This window comes from Drosophila yakuba, chromosome 3L, assembly GCF_016746365.2.
Source record: "Drosophila yakuba strain Tai18E2 chromosome 3L, Prin_Dyak_Tai18E2_2.1, whole genome shotgun sequence".
Taxonomy (NCBI): domain Eukaryota; kingdom Metazoa; phylum Arthropoda; class Insecta; order Diptera; family Drosophilidae; genus Drosophila; species Drosophila yakuba.
Genome location: NC_052529.2, coordinates 643,950 through 664,381, shown reverse-complemented (window position 1 = coordinate 664,381; position 20,432 = coordinate 643,950). Strand labels below are relative to the sequence as shown.

General features: G+C 43.3%; 1 protein-coding gene across 1 annotated transcript; it reads left to right on the top strand.

Annotated features, from left to right (window-relative positions):
• Positions 1 to 14,081: 14,081 nt before the first annotated feature.
• On the top strand, positions 14,082 to 14,960 carry LOC6532249. The gene is given in 4 exon segments (XM_002092986.3): positions 14,082 to 14,417; positions 14,419 to 14,487; positions 14,489 to 14,654; positions 14,656 to 14,960. Coding segments are annotated over 4 exon segments (441 nt in total). The 5' UTR covers positions 14,082 to 14,334; the 3' UTR covers positions 14,779 to 14,960.
• Positions 14,961 to 20,432: the final 5,472 nt, after the last annotated feature.

Sequence of the window (20,432 nt, the reverse complement as noted above, 5' to 3'; positions counted from 1 at the left end):
CACTATTGAACTCGGGGCCCAACAAAAACAAACTCCACCAAACACTTTCGCCATAAATAGCCGACAGTGCGGAAGCGGGAGGGGTGGGGAGGGGAGGTCGGGACTGGGTTTTATCAACGGAAGCTAAAGTGGGGATATACGTATGTATATGCGTGCATATGTGTAATGTGCATATGTGGGGATATGTGGGACACATGGCGGGAGCGGGAGCGGGGGAGGGGAGGGGCACGGGGGCGGGTGCCCCAAGAAGTGAAAACAAAAGTGACTAATGCGAGTGTGCGAGCATTTCCGCTCACTTCCGGTGCGTCCAAATGAGGAAGTGCTGCCAACTGCATTTTTGGAGTGGCCAACATACAAGCACACCGAGAGAAAAGCGAGTTGCAAATGGGAAGAAAGTTGGAAAAACATTTCAACTTCGGAGATTTAAATTTCAACAAATTGCTTTTTTTCTGTTAGTACAATTCTCGGATTTAAAAGGTTTTGCAGTTTGTATTTTATGACCATCAGATTTTTTCAAGTGTGCAGAATGTTGGGACCAAAAGCAGAGAAGAAGCAGATGGGATGGTGAGGAGAGGTGAGCTGGAGAGCCGTAAGTAGGCAGAAGACTATGCTGCTGATGAAGAAGAAGTTCCGACGCCCCGGCTATAAATAAAAACAAAAACCCAGCCAAAAGCCGACAGGCCGGAAATAATGTGACCAAAACCACACCGACGAACCAAACACGAGTTGTGTATGTGTGTGTGTGTGTGTGTGTGGGTAGTTGCACGTGTGGGTGCCCATGTGTGCGTGTGTGTGAACTTCATTCATTCATAACCGCACAGAGTACATAATCACAGTTGTGGGCAAACTAATAGTAGTCATAGGGTAGATATTAGTTGGATTAGTTACCATTTTCGGTAGGCCTACTATGACTTAACTCCGACTGATACTGTACCGATAGAGCGTATTACCATTTTATTTATAGTTCGCATTTCAGTTCACATTTATTTTTGTAGGCTATTAGTATAATCGCGTACCGGAAGTACGTTTAATAGAGTTTTTATTATTTTATTACCATAATTGTGAGCACAATCGTGTATTGTGAATGAACGAAATCAGCACATTAATGGAGCTCGGATGGGGCAGATTCTCTGTTATGCTCGGGTCGATTGCGACAGTTTCAGAGCCCCCAGCCCCCAGTCCCCATTCCCCCCTTTGCAGTCACAATCCCCCGTCCAGCGATCGTATTGAATGACTGACCCCATAACAAACAACGACAAACGATAGAGATACGGATAGAGATACGGATCCGATCCGATCCGATGCGAACTTATCAGTTTTTGTTGTTGCTGCCGTGCTATGCGTGCTCAATGAAATTTCATTGAAATTTAGAACGAATCTATAAAATGCAACGAAGCCAGCTGGCAGTGAGGCGGGGCGGGGCGGGGAAATGGGGAAATGTGGAAATTGTGGAAATGGAGACTGGAAACGGGAACCACGGTGCTACGTTTGCCAGAGATAAACCAAGAACACAGTAAGAAATGTATTGAGGATTGTGAAGAAAAGAGGGTTTCAAATGAATAGCTACTAAGTAGGCTACATTATTTTCTTAGAAAATGGGTCATAGCTTCCATCTAATCTAAATTGAAAGAAGCCGATTCATTGTTATAAATACCTAATTAACCAAAGAAATTTTGCTACCACTAAAATATTTTTCTTTAAGTGAGAACTTTAAAAGGTTATTTGTACACTTAGCTACCCAATACTTTTATTTTTAGCATTGGGATATCCTATGTCCTTCGTTCATTTCTTGCAGTGCATCGGCAGCAGCGGCAGAGCGCATTCGAGGTTGCTGCTGCCACAGTGCCGCCGCTTTTGTTGTTGTTTGTGGAGCGATGATACGAGACGCCGACGCAGGCAGAGGCAGTGGCAGTGGCAGAGGCAGCGCCGCAGTGGAGGCGTGGGAGGAGGGGGCGGCTGTTGCTGCTGCTGCTGCATGAATTTATGAATGAATCGAATACGTATTCGTGTGTGCGTGCCGTCGCAATCGGGGCATGTGTGTGTGTGGGTGTGTGTGTGCTGCGCTCGCATTTAATGAATGAAAATCGCAGGCAGCGACAAAAACATAATATACACACATGCACCCACACCCACACTCACACTCATACTGACATCCGCATATGCACGCTGACGACACCCACACACGCGCACACTCGCGTACACCCATTATAGTAGTAACGGAAGTAAAGCGAGCAACAACAAACACAACTAACTCATTCAAGTCCAAATGCGAGTGTCTAAATAAGTCGCTTGAATGCCCGCTTGATTCCCAGCCTCTTGTTCGGATTATATGGGATTTGATATGGCACATGGTCGCGGCAGATGTATCTGAATGCCCAAGGCGATATGGTCGCCTCCGCTACCCAGCCCCCTGAAACTCCCCCACTTTGCCTGAAGTGTCCTGAATTCGCACTAGTTAGGATAGTTGAGATAGTTTTAGCTTGAAAAAACAAAGGGTGAAGTAATGAGCAACTATTTAGGTTACTCTCTTGTTTGTGTGACAGATTTTGGCCAAGTTATGGCAAAGAACCTATAGTAAAAGTCTCACTGTAATGGAAATATCACTCCGAACATGAAATCTTACGCATCATTCGACTCGTAATTGAATTCCATTTAATTAAAGACCATTGGCGATTAAATGTGAATACTTTCATTTTTTTACAATTTTTGAAAAAAATGATGATGGTACCCCTTATAAAAAATGCGAAAATTAAGAAAATTTTTTTTTTTGAAATTCAAGAAAAAAGTGATAGGGATAGTTAGTACACGTTAGTACACTGTACAAAAAAGTATTTCACTTATCTCCGGGGCCCTCTTAAGCCAATTTATGACGACAAACGCATTTGGAAGTATAAGTGCTTAGCTACAATTAGCGATTCCCAAAATTGTTTTTCAAAACCCGTCGCAACTCGCAGAAAACTGCTTACTAAGTCCGCTGATTCACGAAGAATTCTGTAAAATTCTGGCGACCCTTGGGGTTTGAAGCGATTAGAAAACGGCAACGATTTGATAGTTCCCAGAATAGGAAATGGCATTTGCACATTTGCAGATTGAGTCACAGGCGACCTATGAACCAATTCATGACCAGCTCCAAGTCCGTATGCAAATGAGTCCAGAATAGCCTGCACTTAGTCACTTTCGGGGGAACTCGATGAGTGCGATCAACGACAGATTAGGAATATATATAAGGTTCCTGCGCAAGTAGATATGGAAACATCTAGGGCAGTAATGAGATCGAGAATTACGAGAATTACAGAAAACTATGACGCACGCAACGAAACTTATGAATGTGAATGTATATGTAATCTGTGTAATTTGTGCAGGGCCTGGACTTTTACGACTTTTACGAGTTGATATTATTATTGGAGATGCGGCGGCGATAAAATTGCAAAACAACAACTGCCCAGAAGGGAAAGAGCCGTGGAAATCGCTGCCGCGCAAATGACGCACAAAAACTTTACAAGGTTGTCTGCTGCGGCAATGTAAAGGGGAGATGGGAGGTGGGAGGTGGGCGGCGGTTGTTGAGAGGCCAATGTGTACGTCATCGAGAGCTGAATGAAATCGAAATTGACTCGGGCCATTTTACGTCAGAGCCAAACACAAAAGAAGCTAAACGAAGAACGCTAAGCTAAACGATTTCCAGGCAGTGCCGCGATTTCCTCTCAGATCTCTGAACTCAGATCGCAGATCGCAATCGCAGATCTCAGATCTTGTTAATATTTGTTTGGCCGCGTATTTGGATTGCGATTATTTATGCTGCTCGATGACGTTCGATTGTAAACGACTTTGGCCAGCGCCTTAATTGCGCCAACTGTGCGCCTAATTATGGCAGACACTGTGGCAGATATAGTAGCTACCCAGAATCAGAATCACCATCAGAATATAGCTGGCAGAAGGAGAGATCCGTCGCGGCATTTATAAATAAATCGCTGTCTATACGAAAATAACTAAACGGATCATTATCGTCGGACATGTGCGACAGCGTCTGGTCAATTAAAAGCCATAAAATGTCATAAAGCATTTGGCATAGAGGGTGTCTTTAAAATATATTCATTTTGAAAACATTGAGGTGGACTGCCTTTCAAGGAAGTTTTATAGGAACTTTCATTTCTACCAGGCGTATACGTTATATTTTGTTTCAAAGCTTTTAGTTACGCGTATACTTGATATTTTATAGATCTTGGATATTAAATAGACAATAAAATTGGATAAGTAAAACAGAAACTTTTTATACCTATTTCATATTTACTTGCGGTTTTCTGGCCAAACGTATTTTCCACAATATAACATAAGCCATAGGTTTTTGAAGAGAAAGTAACATGCTAATTGGAGGCCTGGCCAACATTCCTGCCTTACCAATTTGTAGTTAAGCCCTTAATTTCTTGCCATTATGTTTTGGTTCCCACAAATTAAGCAAAATATTCGTGTCAAATCGAATCGAATCGATCAATCACGAGTATGAAACATGGAGCATGTGGTTAAATGTTTAACTTAATTTTACCCCCAGAAAGCGAAATTATTTTAATTCTTGGCTCGTGTTTTTTATCTGCAGCCAAAGATCTGTGTGGATTTCGCGGATTTAGGTTGTGCGATTTTGATCAGATTCGGACGACGAATGATAAATGCGTAAAACTCAAACTGGTTCAATTTTGTGAATACTTTGATCTTGTTACCGCCTCTGTGGTTGTTGTTGTTGTTCTCTTGTGGTTCGAGTTGTTGTTGTTGTTGTTGCGCTGCCACGGGCAGTGCCAATCTTAATTGCGCATTTAAATATAATAGAAAGACAGAAACTACTACGGAAAGCAGAAAAAACTACCATACAACACACAACAATAACTATAAACACAGATACACAGATACACATGGCGACTCGTTTGCCAGTCTGCCAGTTCATTCCCTCGATGCGAACTTGAGGCTCCGATGCGAGGAAGGCGCCTCCAAGTACAACAATGCCAACAACACCAGCAGCCATTCAGAACTGGGTAGCCCTCGGCACCCTCCTCCCCTCCCCCTCCCCCTCTCACCACTCGACCCACCAAAAACAGCGAAAACCCCTTCCGAAAAACTATTTAGTGTTTAGTGTGTGCCCATCTGTATCCGTATCTGTCGGCTCTGTATTGAAGCTGCGCATATTGCGCCTTGGCGTTTATTATGTACTATATAGTACGTAGTAGTACGGACAATACGCAATGGGGCTGCAAACTCATTTTGCGCACTAGTTTTGCCGCTCACCAAATTGCCGCGGCGCTTTGGCAACCCTAATGGGTTTCAAATTACCAGAGGCACACAAAAAAAATATTAATAATAATACTCGTAACAATGATCAATTATCGAATTAAGTGATTTCATTCAAATGCGCTCGATCTACGGATCTACGCTAACTGGGTTACAGTCGATTGCTGTAATTGAAAACCATTCCCGTCCCTTCTGAACTGAATTCAATTTAATTCAAAATAATTAATTCAATAATAATAATTATCTTAAAAACTTGAAACTTTTATCACTTTTATCATTACTACGTTTTTTAAAGTATGCAACACTTCTTTAGTGCTCACACTACAAAATTGTTTTGACGAAAAAGAATTATTTTTTTATAATTTATATATTAACCAAATCAAATATTAATTTTGAGTGTAACCTTTAAGTTATTTTTAAGTTTAATAATTAATTGTTATCAATATAGCCGGACAATTTTGGTTCCCCCTAGTGAAGTTTGCCTGTACTTGGATTCACTCAAATAACAGTAAACGGCAATCTGGCAACGCCGAGCGAAGAGAGCATTCGCTCGCTCGCTCCCTCTCTCAATTGCGGTGTCGGTTGCGTATACTTGATATTTTTTGGTGCGCAAGAAAGTCTCTCAATGGGAATGCTTTAAGGACACATGGCTGCGCAGCCGGTGTCGCAGTCGCTCTTCTTGTTTTTCTTTACTTATTTTTTCTTTTTTAGGACTTGCAGTCGAACAGCTGTTTTGTGTTATGGCAAACAGCTGTTCGCGTTGCACTCACATGCACACAAGGGCGCTGCACATTTTCCCACACGTAATAATGAAATGAAACAGTTTTAAACAAATTGCATTCAATACTTACAAACAAAGCCCATTAGACGGTGATTATATAAGCACTAGACGGCCAGCCCTGACAACTCAGTGTGATGGTGTTGGTGTTGGTGTTGGTGTGTCTGTTGGTGTGCCTCTTTGTGTGCCTGTTGTTGAGTGTTGGTGTTGGTGCTGGTGTAGCTGTGCTGTGGTGTGTTTTCATTTTTTTTTTCGTTTTCCGCTCGCTGGTGTTGGTGTGCGTGTGTGCCAGTTTAGTTAAATGCTGAGCACACGCACTGAAATTCAGCAACAACAACAGCAGCAGCTACAACAACACACCAACAACAACGACAACAACAACAATAAGGCTAGGCAGATAGGCAAGTTTGCCTTTTAGTTGTTTCTGTAGTTTACTTTGTTGTTTTATTTGTCGACAGCGGTCTGACTGGCTAGCTCTGGTCTGGTCCCCGCCCCCTCGCAGCCCCCTCTCAGCGCAGTCCCCCCCCTCCCCCTGGCTATATGTCGTATCTAAAACATTTGCGCTTTAAATAAATACACAGAGGGTATTATAAAAAGGCAAAAGAAACGAAACGAAACGAAACGAACGAGGAAAACTAGTCGCGTACAAAAAACAGCAAGAGCAACAACGACAAATTAGTTCAATGCACGCCGCCAAAAGAGTGTGTGTGTATATAGAGCTTATCCACTCCCACCTTACACCTCTGTTATTATGTGGTGTGTTTGTTTTGATTTATCTCATATCTCGGTATCTTCCAGGCCCTTTCATTGATAGTACATCGGTCGTACATCAGCGTAGGGCAGAGTTTCATTCATCATTCATCGCTGCCTTAATCATCATCTGCGTCTGTAGTCTCATTGTCACTGGTACAAAGTTCACATGTACACATACATATGGACATGCAATCAAATAAAATATTTTTGATTGTATAAGTTCACAGTTTCTTTGTGCGCCATTTTTTGTTCTTTCCAAATACTTATATACGTACGTACGTATGTATAACCGTTTCGGGTTCTTTATTTGAAATTTATTTAGTGTTTTTTTTTTTGTATTTACTTTTCCGCTTCTAATTTTAATTATTCAGTTGCGAGGCTCAAAAGTCGCGAGCGAGTTTGTTTTTAATTCTTGTTGTTGTCGGGTTTGTTGTTGTGTTCCCCTAGTTTCGCCTCTCTCGCTTAAGGTTTTTTTTCTCGATTTTTGTATTGTTAAATACGTCGTTTAAGTTGCTCTTGGCTGGCTTGCTTTGTTTTCTTTGCAACTGCGTCGCAAAAAAGTTGCAAAATTTTTGGGCAAATTAAGCTTTACGTACACTACACTTGTTCGGCGACACTTTTGAGACTTGAAGATTCGAAAATTGAAAGAATCCCGGCACGTTACTTGACAAGAACCCTCTAAGCAGTGTGACCAGATGCCAGCGACAGTCCTACTCCACACACCACACCACACACCATACACCACACTCAACACTCTACACACTATAATTCCCAAGTGCTGAGTCCGGCTCACCGCCTCCTCCTTCTTTTCGATGGCGCTGTCGGTGACGTACTGAAACAAATGCCTCACGAAACTTTAGTTTGCGGCGGAATGAACGACACACCAATACACCAACACACCAGCGGGGAGTTCACACGGACATCGGCTCACGGATGGATACACGAGCGCAGGCACAGAAACAGAAACAGAAACACACACAGTGACAGGGGCAAAGCAACAAGTATGAATGAATGAGCGCTTGCCGACGCCTCTGCCGACGCCTCTGTCGGCATCGCCTGTAGGTGTGAGTTTGCATGTAATGGTTAACGCCACACAATCCGGGTACTCGGCATCGGCATCGGCATCGGAATCGGGGAATCGGAATCGGGGGCCGGCGAAGGGGTCTCGGAATCTAAAATTTTTTAGCCCGCTCTGTCTGCTTTTGTTGTCGTTGTCGCTGCTCCTCTGTGTTCTGAAAAACATAGCAAACAAACCTCGCGCGCACACACACACACACACACACACTCGCCCAGATACTCGCTCCGTCCCTCTCTCGCCGCCTGCAAAAGCCTAGCTGCCCGATTGCGTTGGTGTGCGAGAGCGGCGTCTAAGCACAGCGAGAAATTTTCATTAACGAAACGATCGAAAGCAAAATGGCGGATTTGGCAAGGCAATCATAACGGTTAATCGCACGGTTTGCGGTTTTGGGGAGCCCACATTTCGAAATGGTCTTTAATTTCATCTAATTTTTGCATAAATTGTGTATAATGTTACGAAGTTTTGCTAAATACAACAACACTTAAAGTTGATTTTGTAACGTATTTAGTTAGCCAATTAGATTTTCCACTGGTATTACCTGTATTTGCCTTTAAAAAGTTATAATTTTCATAACAATCCAATTTACAAATAGCTAGTTTTAAGCCTTGGTAGAAATATACATAAAATTACGGTATAACCTAAGGTGTTTTTTTCTTTTATTACTTTTGATATCTTTTATTAGTTATTTGTAATTTATTTATGGCCCATATAATGGTATTTATTTCACCTAAATCAGGTCGAATACGTCTAAACAATCGAGTACGACCACCGTTTAGCAGAATAGCAAGCTCATGTAAAAGGCTACTTAGACTCAAAACAATCGACAATCAATATTTAATGCTATTAATAAGCGTAAAACGAGTTTATTTTTATTGATATCAGCATTGTAATTGCACTGGCATGTGATTGAGGGTAAGTCAAATCGATTCATGGCGTTTTCTAACGATTGTATAGTAACGCCAACGGAAAGGAAGATTTTTAAGTCTGTGTAGAGTAATTGTAGTTGCAATTAAATGTACATTAGGTGCAATTCAATATCTTATGAATATAGTTGCTTAGAATGAGCCTAAAGAGGGATATTACGTTATAGGAAATCTCAACTCAACTCGACTCAACTTCAACGTAACTTCAGTGCATTATTTGCCTAGTACAACCAAGCTGGTCTCGAACTCGCATCGCTGCCTGGCTGCGAACTTCACCCGCTTTGTGCTCAGTGTAAAGATTCACACACATACGCACACGATCAAAAGGCAGCAACAAAAAGGCCCAAAAGAAATCCGACAAAAAAAAGAAGAACGAATTCCTGTGGCGGAGGCGCGCGAATGGGGAGCATTTTCGGGGTTCGAGGGACCGCGACTGGGGATTGGGATTGGGTTTGGGTTTGGGGTTTTGGGTTTTGGGGCACTTGGAGAGCTAGTTACGCACACTGCGAAGATACAGATACAGAACCAGTCAGTGTGCCATATGAAATATGTAACATCAAGCTCATGTCACAAGCGAACGACAGCGACGTTGGCAACTCACCGACACAGAGATACGGATACAGATACAGCTACAGTCACAGATACAGATACAGATACAGATACGAGTACTACGCCGTGTGACTGTGGGTGTGCGAGAGGGCTCTCAGCTGTGTGTGTGCGCGTGTGTGTGCCATGGGGGCAATATTTTCTTCTAGAAAACGCATTTCAGATCAAATCATATGGCACCCACCCTTCACGGCCATCACGGCCATTTGATGAAATGAATGACGAGCTGAAGCTGAAGCTGAAACCCTAAGTAGACCCTTTAATTTACCTATTAAACGACTTCTTAGAAAGAACTAGGAATGATATGCGACTGCGACTGATATCACTCCACTGTTACCCCACCCCCCATCCCCATCCCACGGCCACGAATTGGATCCTAAATATTTCGAGTTAATTAAACGCCTTAATAACAGTCCACGTGCTACTGCTGACGTAAGGGTCGTCAGCAGTAATACGACAACTCATAGGGGCGTGCACAACATCCAATACCAGTCCGAATAAAATGAAAACCACCACACAACGATACTTTGTTGTGCCTTGGTATTTTACTTATTTTTTCGGAGCATTTCTCACGCACACATCGAAGGCATCGAAGACTCTCGCAAGGCAAATAAAATATTTGCAAATTTCTACGCCCTAAATATGCCAATTAATAACGAACCCCACCAGTAATCCCCCCCATTGCCACCCACCAACTATCGCCAGTCGCCAACTGAGCCAATTTAAGGAGCAGAGGAACCTCCAGGACGTTACCCAGTACTCCCCCACCCAGAATTCTTGGTCGAGAGCGCATCACGTGGTCACCCACCACAAGCCCCAAGCCCCCACATCCCCCCTCCCTCCTGGTCACTCCCAAAAAGCAAAATGAAACAGCAATCCTCTCGCACAAACACAAACACACGCAAAAGTCACACAAGACAGGCACCCGAATTTAGCAATAATCTCGCCGAGAGCGAAATTCACGCAAAAAAAAAAAAAAATGTATATAAAAAAATTAACAACAAAAAAAGTACAACAATGAAAGAGACCGAAAACAAAATGGCCGTCAGGTGTAGAAATTTCTGTGGACGTGTTGAGTTCCAATTCCAAAACTTTCGGCCATTTTCTAACCCAATGCATTTGCATTATTTTCATTTCTCGAATTTCACACACATCCGATGTGTGAATATGCGTCTGCATTGTATATATATACCATATCCATATATGCACATACGAGTATATATAGTGATATGATAGATGCCAACAAAATGGCGCCAGTCCAGAATGGCGTCGATTTTATTTGTAACTCTGCCCTGTAACAATATTTCGCCTACTTTGATACGCGATCGGCTTTGAACTTGGAAATTGAGAAGCTCCAAGCGATATTATCAACAAGAAGGATTTCCCTTACGGCTATTGTTGATAAACAGTAAGGAAATCAAGTGTTCCCAGAAGTGAAAACGGCACCCTTGATCATAAGTTAAGTTGCAGTGTTTATTTGTATGCTTCGCGAAATCGCATGCTTTCAAATATGTATTAGATTATATCTCTTTGATTAGTTCTTCGAGAAACGGACAATCCATGGAGTTTTCTTTATTGATGTATATTCTTACCTATTAAAATCGTTGAGCTATAGAACACACTAATATATCCATTCAAAAACTCTTCAGAGTGCAACTATCTGTGTAGTCAATTTATAAATCCCATAAGTCACACACATTTATGTTTATCATAAAGATCAATTGAGGGTTAGAGCCCTCATAAATATTAATCGAGCTGCAGTTTCAATTAAAACTCCCAACGGTTGTCAATTTGAGCTGCTCGATGTAACATTATTACCATAGTTATAGGGCTATTATTATTGTTATCACAGTTTTAGGCACCAAAAAAGCACCGAAAAGTAAGACAAGTGCCTCCAAGAAGCATGCCAAGTGGCTTAATTAGTCGAAAAGTGGTACGCTCGAGTTGCATGTGTCGCAAGTTAACCGCATAGTTACACCGATTAGACATTTAATCAAATTTGACCCCAATAATTGGCATGCAGCATTCTGCAGCATTTGGCCGCACGTACACCTCGTTTGCATCCGAATCCGAGAGATTGGACGGGCGACAGCCTCCATTAAAATGCCCCACTAACTGCATTCCAAGAATTTACAAGTCAAAGATCGAATGTGCGCCGCTCAAACGATAGTGTCCCGCCCCCTCGGCCGCCTTAGCCCCCTTGGGGCGGCCCCCAACCCCCTCTTGGGTGCCCCTGCTGCAACTGGAGCCCCTGGAGCCCCTGGTGCCCCTGGTGCCCCTGGTGCCCATCAACATCATCAATAGCCAGATGCATTGTGTTTGCGAGCGGAGACTGTGGGTCCAGGGCCACCGCCAGCGATCAGCAGACAACAAAGACTCAAATTGAATAAATAAAGCGCAAGATTTATGCATACGAAATTAATAAATTGAAATATATGTACAATAAGTATTAGGCGCCAACAATGCAGCAAGCTGAACTGCATCGGACGTTTCATTTCAATGCCCACCCATCGCCCTCCCGGCTGCGTTTATCAGTGGGCCACGGCCCGAAAAGCGGAAAACCCGAAACCGAAACAGAAACAGAAACCGAAACCGAAAAACAACAGGGGAGATTAACATTAACACACGCACAGCTACAGTGCGAGAAACCAGATATGAATTATGTGCGATAAGAGCGAAGTGCATTGGTGTCAAAAAACAAGAATGGAACGCTTAGGGCTCGCACTGCCGCCGCTGCACCGCACACTCGAATACCCTGGGTGATCTACGTTGCAGGTGCTGATGGATTTACGATCAGCGAAGGCTAAGATCACTAGTTTCACATGAGCTGACCCAGTGCTAAGATACAGGATGCACCATTGTGTTCAGGGGTATATTACTTTATTAAAACCATTTATTAACCCGTCGTTGTATGGCCAGAATACCTAAGGGCTCATCACCATTATGAGGCCATTGATCTTATGAACAAATACTACTACCAAAAATACTAGTGACATGCGTGTTTATCGTTTGCTGATAAGAAACTAATAAACTATTTAGCATGAAGAACAGTCTTGAGTAGCTGAAGAAGCTTCAACATCACCCTTTTAACCCTAATGATTTTATTTATGCTACCCACAGTCTTTGTAGTAACTACTATAGAGAAGTGATTAACTTTGAGAACTTCGAATGAATGCTAGACTCCCTCACGAAAGCTGCACCCATTCTATATAGAACTTAGAGGTACTTGATTCAGTTTTCAGGGCTACGACCAGTTCTACATAGAGTATTTCAATAAAAACACAGATCGGAGTGATGAAATGCACGGCAAAGTCGGTGGAGTCGGCGAAGTGAAGGTGGTGCATGGTGCATCGTGCAGCGCCAAAGCGGTCGGCTGCATATAATATGAGTTCTATGCTATATAAGCCAGACCAGATCTGATCAGCCGGCGTCTGCGTCGGCAGCGGCAGCAGCAGCGGCGGTGGCAGAGGCAGCGACTGCGACAGCGACAGCGGCAAGTTTTATGAATGAACGAGTGCAACTGCAACTCCGAGGAAAAGAGACGGGTGGAAACGGCTTGTGAATGGCAAGCGCGAGATCGAACTATTGTAATTACTACGAGATTATGCAAAATGCATATGCAATTAGTGGCAACTTCCCCTCTCCCCACCAACCACCCGCCCCCCATCATTCGACTTCTGAGTCATGGGGCAACTGGTTTGACTTGACTGGCGGCCTGAGAACCTAAAAAGTGAACACAGAATGCTGAACACCGAACACTGAACACTGAACACTGAACACCGAACACCGAACATGCCGAGAACAAGTACAACTGTGAGTACTCGTACTGGCAGTCAGTACTCCAATATGAACTCATATGATTGGAATTTCTGTGCCGTTGCCATTGCCGATGATGATGATGATGACGAACCACCAACCAACAGCCACCAAGCACCACAAGTCGCACAGAAGCTCTAGAAGATTGTGCAATTGTGCCCCAACCTGTTTGCCACTTTGTAGCTCCGAATAGTATTCTCCGATCTCGAGATGCACATGCAGATGCAGATGCAGATGGCAGATGCACATGCACTTGCTGCGAGTCACATCGAGTCGAATTGAATCCACATCCACATCCACAGGCATTGTCCCTCGTTTGTCCAACATGCACATTCCATTCTTTGAAAAGCGATCAATGCCAAGTCAATAATAAAACGATGCCGATCCGTTTGGTGGCGGAGAAGAATATAAATTTCTGGCCTATCAGTTGGCTTCGTAAAAGAGGGTACCGAAGCACTGATAATAATGTCGCCTGCGAGAATTCCTTTAGCGGCATTTAGGGCCACTTAATTATGACCCCCCCGCGTGCCCTTTCCATCCCATCCCTTCCCTTCCCTTCACTTCCCCTTCTCCTTCCCTCACTCGCTTGGAAAGCAAAGAAGAGCCCAATCCTAAATTCCTGGAATTTCGACTTGGTCTCTTGTTAAATAACCAACTGCTGTATTTGTTCATGTCGCTGGCCCTTCACTCGGAGAAAATGGGGCATGCTTTTTGGGAAATGCATCAGGAATGCAGTTTCAGAGGGTTATTAATAAATAAACGTTGAAATTTTAAACTGCCAGGAACAATTGAACTAGTTTTTTGATTTTCATCAAAATCAAAATGACACTCAATTCCAAGATGATAAGTTATAAATTCATAAATTTCCTGACTACATAGTTATTCTAGCATTCTAGTCATAAGTTTTTCCCATTTATTAAAGTGTTTATCCACTCCAACTCTGCTTAACTGCTTAGTTGTGGGGGTTACTCCGCGTTTCTTATGGCCTGGCCTATGATGATTGTCCTCGAAATTGGCAAGGCGAAAAGGTGCTTCAACATCATAATCCCCGTTCCGGCGATGGCAGATGAGAACGAGGCTCGGGGAGACGACTTGGACTTGGTTCGATGAACCAATTAGATCAAACAACTTACACCACTCCACACACACACAGACACACACCACTACTGGGTGCAACAATACAACAAGCTGCTCGTTCAACATTCAAGAGGCATCGATGATAATATTCATTCATTTGATCAAACCGCCGACGATGTCGACGGACGGAGATGCAGACGACGATGGAGACGACTTTCATTATGGGCCTGGGCCTCCAGACCCTGTCCCCAGTAGTCCCCCATCCGAGCTCCATCACCGTCCACCTCCGTCTACTGGGAGGCCGCCCAAACGCAGTCCAAAACCAAGTCAGGAACCAAGTCGGCGGTTGCAGGGGAAGTACAAAAACATATTGCCAAAGTAGCAGCAACAGGCAAAGCAACTACGGCAACATCATCGACCAACAACAGCAACACGAGAAATCTCAACAGCAGCATTATGCATCATTACACTGAGAGAAAGAAGGGCAAGGGGCACATGAAAGGTTTGGGCCAGCTGTAAGTGGTTGGAATGGATCAAAAGGGATACACTGACAAAGAGTATAACAAACAGAAGTATAATATATTACAATTTTATCTAGGATTATAAAATAAATCCTTTCCTTTAACAATATATGCAAACTCACAATAAACCTTAATATAAATGTTTTTATAATTTTTTTTGGAATATACCTTTCACCCCTCTTGTAAAATAGTTGTCCCATTTAGTCTTGCAACCCACACATTTTCTTTCTGGCAGTGCACTCAATCGACACATTCACTTATAGGTCTCAAAATCGATGAGAAAAAGGAATATGTTGAACGGGTGGTGGCGGTGGCGGCGTTCGCTTGTAGCACGGCTCAAAACTGCTGTCCGTTGTCCGCTTGTCCGTTTGTCCGCCGTCCGTCGATCGTCCGCTCACACATACAGCACACAGGGGCACGGACACACCTCCACACACACAGCACACGCACCCAGAATGCATGTGTATGCAGACGAAGCCAAGACCTCTTTTTAATGTATTGCAATTCCAAGAATTTAGGAAGAGGAACGTGAGAAACTTTGTTTTTGTTATTTTCTTTTCTTTGCATTTCATTTCAAGATACGATGCCGATCTCTGACTCCCTGCCCCGCCCCCTACGCCCTCGCCCACTGGCGGTGTTTACGTCTCGAGCGTCCAGGCTTCATGGCTCTGTCGTCCAGTGGTGCTGATAGCCTGGCTAGCAAATCTGGCTGGTGTCCTTTGAAGATTCTTCCCAGGTTTCGGGACTTCAAAATTCCCAGTTAGGCATTCTACTCTTTTGGCTGCAGTCTTGCTAAACACACTTTCCGGTTTTTTGAGAAAATCTATTAAAAATAGATTCACCTAACCCAAAAATGCATTTTTCACACATTGCAATCGGAATTACGTACACAAACGGACTTATATGTATCTTCAAACAAATGTTTACCAATAAAATACATTTTTCAACTGCTAAATATGGAGATGAGCTGGCTAGTATGCTTCTGAAAATAGATTGAATACTTTCGTTTGAATATTGCATTTGAGGAATACACATAGTTTGGCATAGTTATCATACCATGAATCGTTATCATTGATCTTTCCAAATATCAAGGTGTAATTCGCATTTTCATTGCTTCCGAAGAACAGTGATTTATATTTTAGACTTTCTAGGTCTAAATCCAAATCATAGTTGTTTAATTACTAACCCCAATATTCAAGTTGTTCATAAAAAGGTGATCTCTTTTATGAAACTTGGAACTGAAAGCTCAGATCTAGCTTTTTTCGGCACTCCCATGTGGGCACCTCTGGAGGCCCAGGCTCTCGTATCCATAAGTCACCGAGGCGTCTTCGTCTTCGTCTTGGCCTCCGCTTCTTTTTGGTCTTCGGTGGACGTCGCTGCCTCTGTTGGCGTTGCAGTTTGCAGAATGCCCAGACCCAGACATTCATATTGTATACACTTAAGATTCTTTGTGGAATTTCGGTGCAGTGGAGTCCCGCGACGCAGGGGGAGCTGGGCGGTGGGTGGTGTTTGGTAAGTGGCGAGTAGTGAGCAGTGAGTAGTGAGTGGGCCGGGCTCGTAGTGGTGTGAGTGCTCGAGTACTGGAGTGCTGGAGTGCTGGATTGCTGGAGTGCTCGGTGTCTCTGTGCGAGTGCAGACTTGGCTAATAAAGCCGGCGACAGGAGAAAGCCAAATTCCAAGAGCACAACATTGTAGCACTTGGGTGGTGCCGAGGTAAACAACAGTTCCATGGCACAAGAGGGGCAGGGATCTCCGTTTCCATACCCATCTCCATCTCCACATCCAGCTCCATATCCCGCGAACTGCATTTAGTTATTCTGTTTGCTCGCCAATCGTTTCCTTTCTGCATTCGCTGCAGATTTCGCCGAGTGTATGCGTGTGTTTGCTGGTGCGTGTGCTGAGCGCATTTCTTTTTGGGATGCCGCTGATCGGAACATGGATGTGGCTGAGGATGAGGTTGTGGTGCTGGTGGTGGTGGTGGTGGCTGTGCGCCTGCCTCCGGAATGTGCAAACCCATTCCCATTCGATTTTGGCGAGAGGCACTGCATCAGTTTCGAGTCAAACTCTTCCAAAATAATAGAGCACTTAGGTTACTCCATGAAAGGCCGTGCTCTTACAATGATAAAACCATATTTGTAAGGTAGTTTTCCTGAAATTCCCCGATGAAGAGCTTTCTTATCCATTTCCATTTTCTGTTATTTCCATCTTACAAATGATTTCAAGACAAGAAATTATCTGAAGCTCCTAAGGATCGGATATTTAAGAACAAATTATATGACTGCATCTTTAGACCAGGGTATCCCTTATTCGATCCTTTACCGATCAGCATTTTTTTAGTTTCGGCTTGCTTTTTGATTCTTTTTCTCCTCTTTACCTTTTACTGTGTGGCGCAGGGCAGCAGCGACAAAATAGCAGAATCCTGTTGCCATGATCGTTAACAAGATGCCAAGACAACGAGGGAGGAGGGGTGGTTGCTGGAGGGGCGGTGGGGGTAAGGCAGATTGGTGAAGGAATCTGGAATCTGTGGGAGCTTCGAAAAGTTGGCGGCAGCCAAATTAAATAGGCGCAAGCGCTTTGAGTTAGCCACGAGTTGTCCAGAATCCAGAATTCACAATCCAGAATCCAGAATGGGATTTTCAACTTAAGTTTGTTGGTGTTGTTGTTGAATTTTTGTTGCATTGTTTGTTAGCGGTGTGTTGTTGTTATGGCTTAGTTGCTTGTTGTTGGGTTTGTTGTCGTTGTATTTTGGTGTATTTTATGGTGTTGTTGTTATTACTGTTGTTTCTGTTTCCGAACCTTTTTCGTTGCCTTTTTTTGCGAGTGGCTGGCGAGTTGATTGTCCTGTCCCCTCAAGTTTTTGGCCTGGCCTGGCAGGAATGCTGCCTCACGGGTAGAAAGAGAGAAAATCTTCTCACCTGAGAAAGGCGATGTGGCGAGGGGGGTTTCCACAGGGGGAGTGGCGGAATATGCTGCAAGCCAAGGATCGAGATGCGGTTCGTTCTTGTTTTTCTTTTGAATTTCAGCTTTGTGTGCTGATTTCGTTTTTTGCTTTTTTGCTTTTTTGCCGGTGTCTGTGGCCAACTACTTGGAGTTCTCACATGTATCTGTGAGTACATCCCCATCACTGAACGAAATCAGGACTCCTAGACAAAATTTAGGTAGCGGTGCAGTTACGTTTGGAACCAAGATTTTCTTCTCTATTGTGATTTAAAACTATCTTCTGTTTCTATACCTAAACTCTTACGATGTAAACATCTTTATCAGAATTCATAGTTTAATTAAAGAGATCGTGCTGATCTTAAATCCATGGGTCAGAAGTAAACTACGTTTTCTACGGAAAGTATATGATTCATTCCACATCTGCAGTTGTTATGATTTTGAGCATAGTAATTCTTAACTACAAATTTTGATGCCAGCTGGATTTTTTCCGCAGTGCATGTACGTCGTTTATTATGATTATTTTGTTTGGCTGCCTTTGGCCTGTGCAAAAATCCGCACATAATCTGGCAAAACCAGTAGAACAACAACACCAAAGGATGCGAACAGATCGGCTTGTTGGTTGTGCGTGTGTGAGCCAAGGCGCAAAATCCCTATCCTCACTTACATACCATACCATGCCGTACCTCTCGTTCGGTTCGGTGCGGTCTGTCTGTCCATAGGGTCCATAGGAGGGCTGTCCGATTGTCTGGCTTTTTATCTTTTCGGGATTTCGCCTTTTGTCCTGCTCAACGCATTCGAGTTTTCCCAGAAATGTTAATTATAATACTCGCAAACATACATAATTACTCGCATTTCGCATTTCGATGCCCGTAGTTCCCATATCTCCCATATCCTGTTTACGTGGCTCCGGATTCCGACCGTCGATTGTCCGTTCTCGTTTCTCGCATTGCGTTTATTAATGCGGCAAATAAATTTGCATGCCATGCACATTTTTCGCCGTTCATTAATGCTTCTTGTTTATTTATTTTGAATATTTTTCTGCACTTTTCTGGCCTTGCGTCCTCGGATTTGGTCAATGAAAAGGGCTTGCTGCGTGTGAATTGTGCAGATAAATAGGGGAAGCACCACCGGTGCATTGAGATTTGGGAGTGACATGTCAAGGATGCCACTGATACCACAAGAATACCCTAATAATGAATAGCGATCGAATTCTTGGGACTACATTAGCATATTTCCCATTGTTCAGTGAGGTGTTTAGCTTGGGGATCTTTGAATATGGTAGACAAACAAAAGTAGTCCATATTGATGATACAATTACCTTTTTTTTAAAAAAAAAGTTCCAATAATTTATAGTTTAAATTAATAAAAAAAAATTAAAATTCTGAGACGCTACTTCTTCGTAACTTAATAGTTCAAAATATCAAACATAGCCACAAAAACGTAATAAATAAACAAACACTGTTGTTTCACCTAATTTCATAAAATTTTAGATGTGCACGGAAAAATAGAAAATAAATTTATAAATAATATAAGCAACATATTAAAACAAACAACGCAAAATATTGGCAATAAAACGTTCAAAGCGGTAAGAACAAATTTGCATTTGCATTTTTGAATACCGTAAGCCGTCTTATATAATTAGTATAATAAGTGGATTAGGCCAACTAATCAACGGAAGTGGAATTTGTCAACCGATACTTAATATTTAATTGCTTAATTGACACAGAATTGGAAATTGAAAAACAAAAGCAAGGCAAAAGCAATAAAATTTAAACAATTTGTTACAACGCAGTTTTTAAAAGTTTATAATAAAATCGCCGCCATTATGTTTTTGCTGCCCCACCGCCCCACCACCCCATTTTGCTATTCGCCCTCTCCGCTCTCTCCCGAAAACTGAAGAGCGCAAAAATATACGACTGAATCCCCCCCTCCGCCCCCTGCCCGACGCCAAAGCACAACAACAACAGCAAGAATGTCAAAAACTAACAAAAACCTAAACAGCAACGACGTCTCTCTCCCAAGCACACATACCAATACTTAGGCCGATATCAATACAATACCAATACCAATACCAGTAAATAATGCCAAATGATCGCCAACTCTCTCGCACTCACACACACGCGCGGGCGCCAATTTATCACCTACTCACTCACGAACACACTCTGCCCCCACACACCCCAGTGCGCATGTGTAGGTGCTCTCTTTCGGGCACACACCAATACCAGTGCGCATACTAATCGCCGTGGAGCGAATAACAACAGCAACAACAACAACAACAACAACAACAACAACAACAACAACAACAAGAGAGCCGATCACGTATTGCGCAGATACGTGAGCATGCGATTCGAATTCGGGCGGAGAGAGGAGTGGGGCGGGGCGGTTGGGGGGGCCAACTAACGCCACCCTTCCAGCAAAGCGATAATGGACAGGCAAAGCGACAAAGAGCGAGAGCGAGAGAGAGAAACCAGTTGCCGTGGCACGTCGACCACATTCCAGGCGAAAGAGGTTAGACCTCTTATTTCATTCACAATTTTCAACGTTCGAGTTGTTGCGTTGTTGTTGTTCTCCTTTTTCTCGTTGTTTTTGTTGTTGTTCCCCTTGCAGTGACGCCGGCGCAGTCGTCGACTGCAGTAGAGGCGGTGGCAGCGACTGCATTTGGGGGC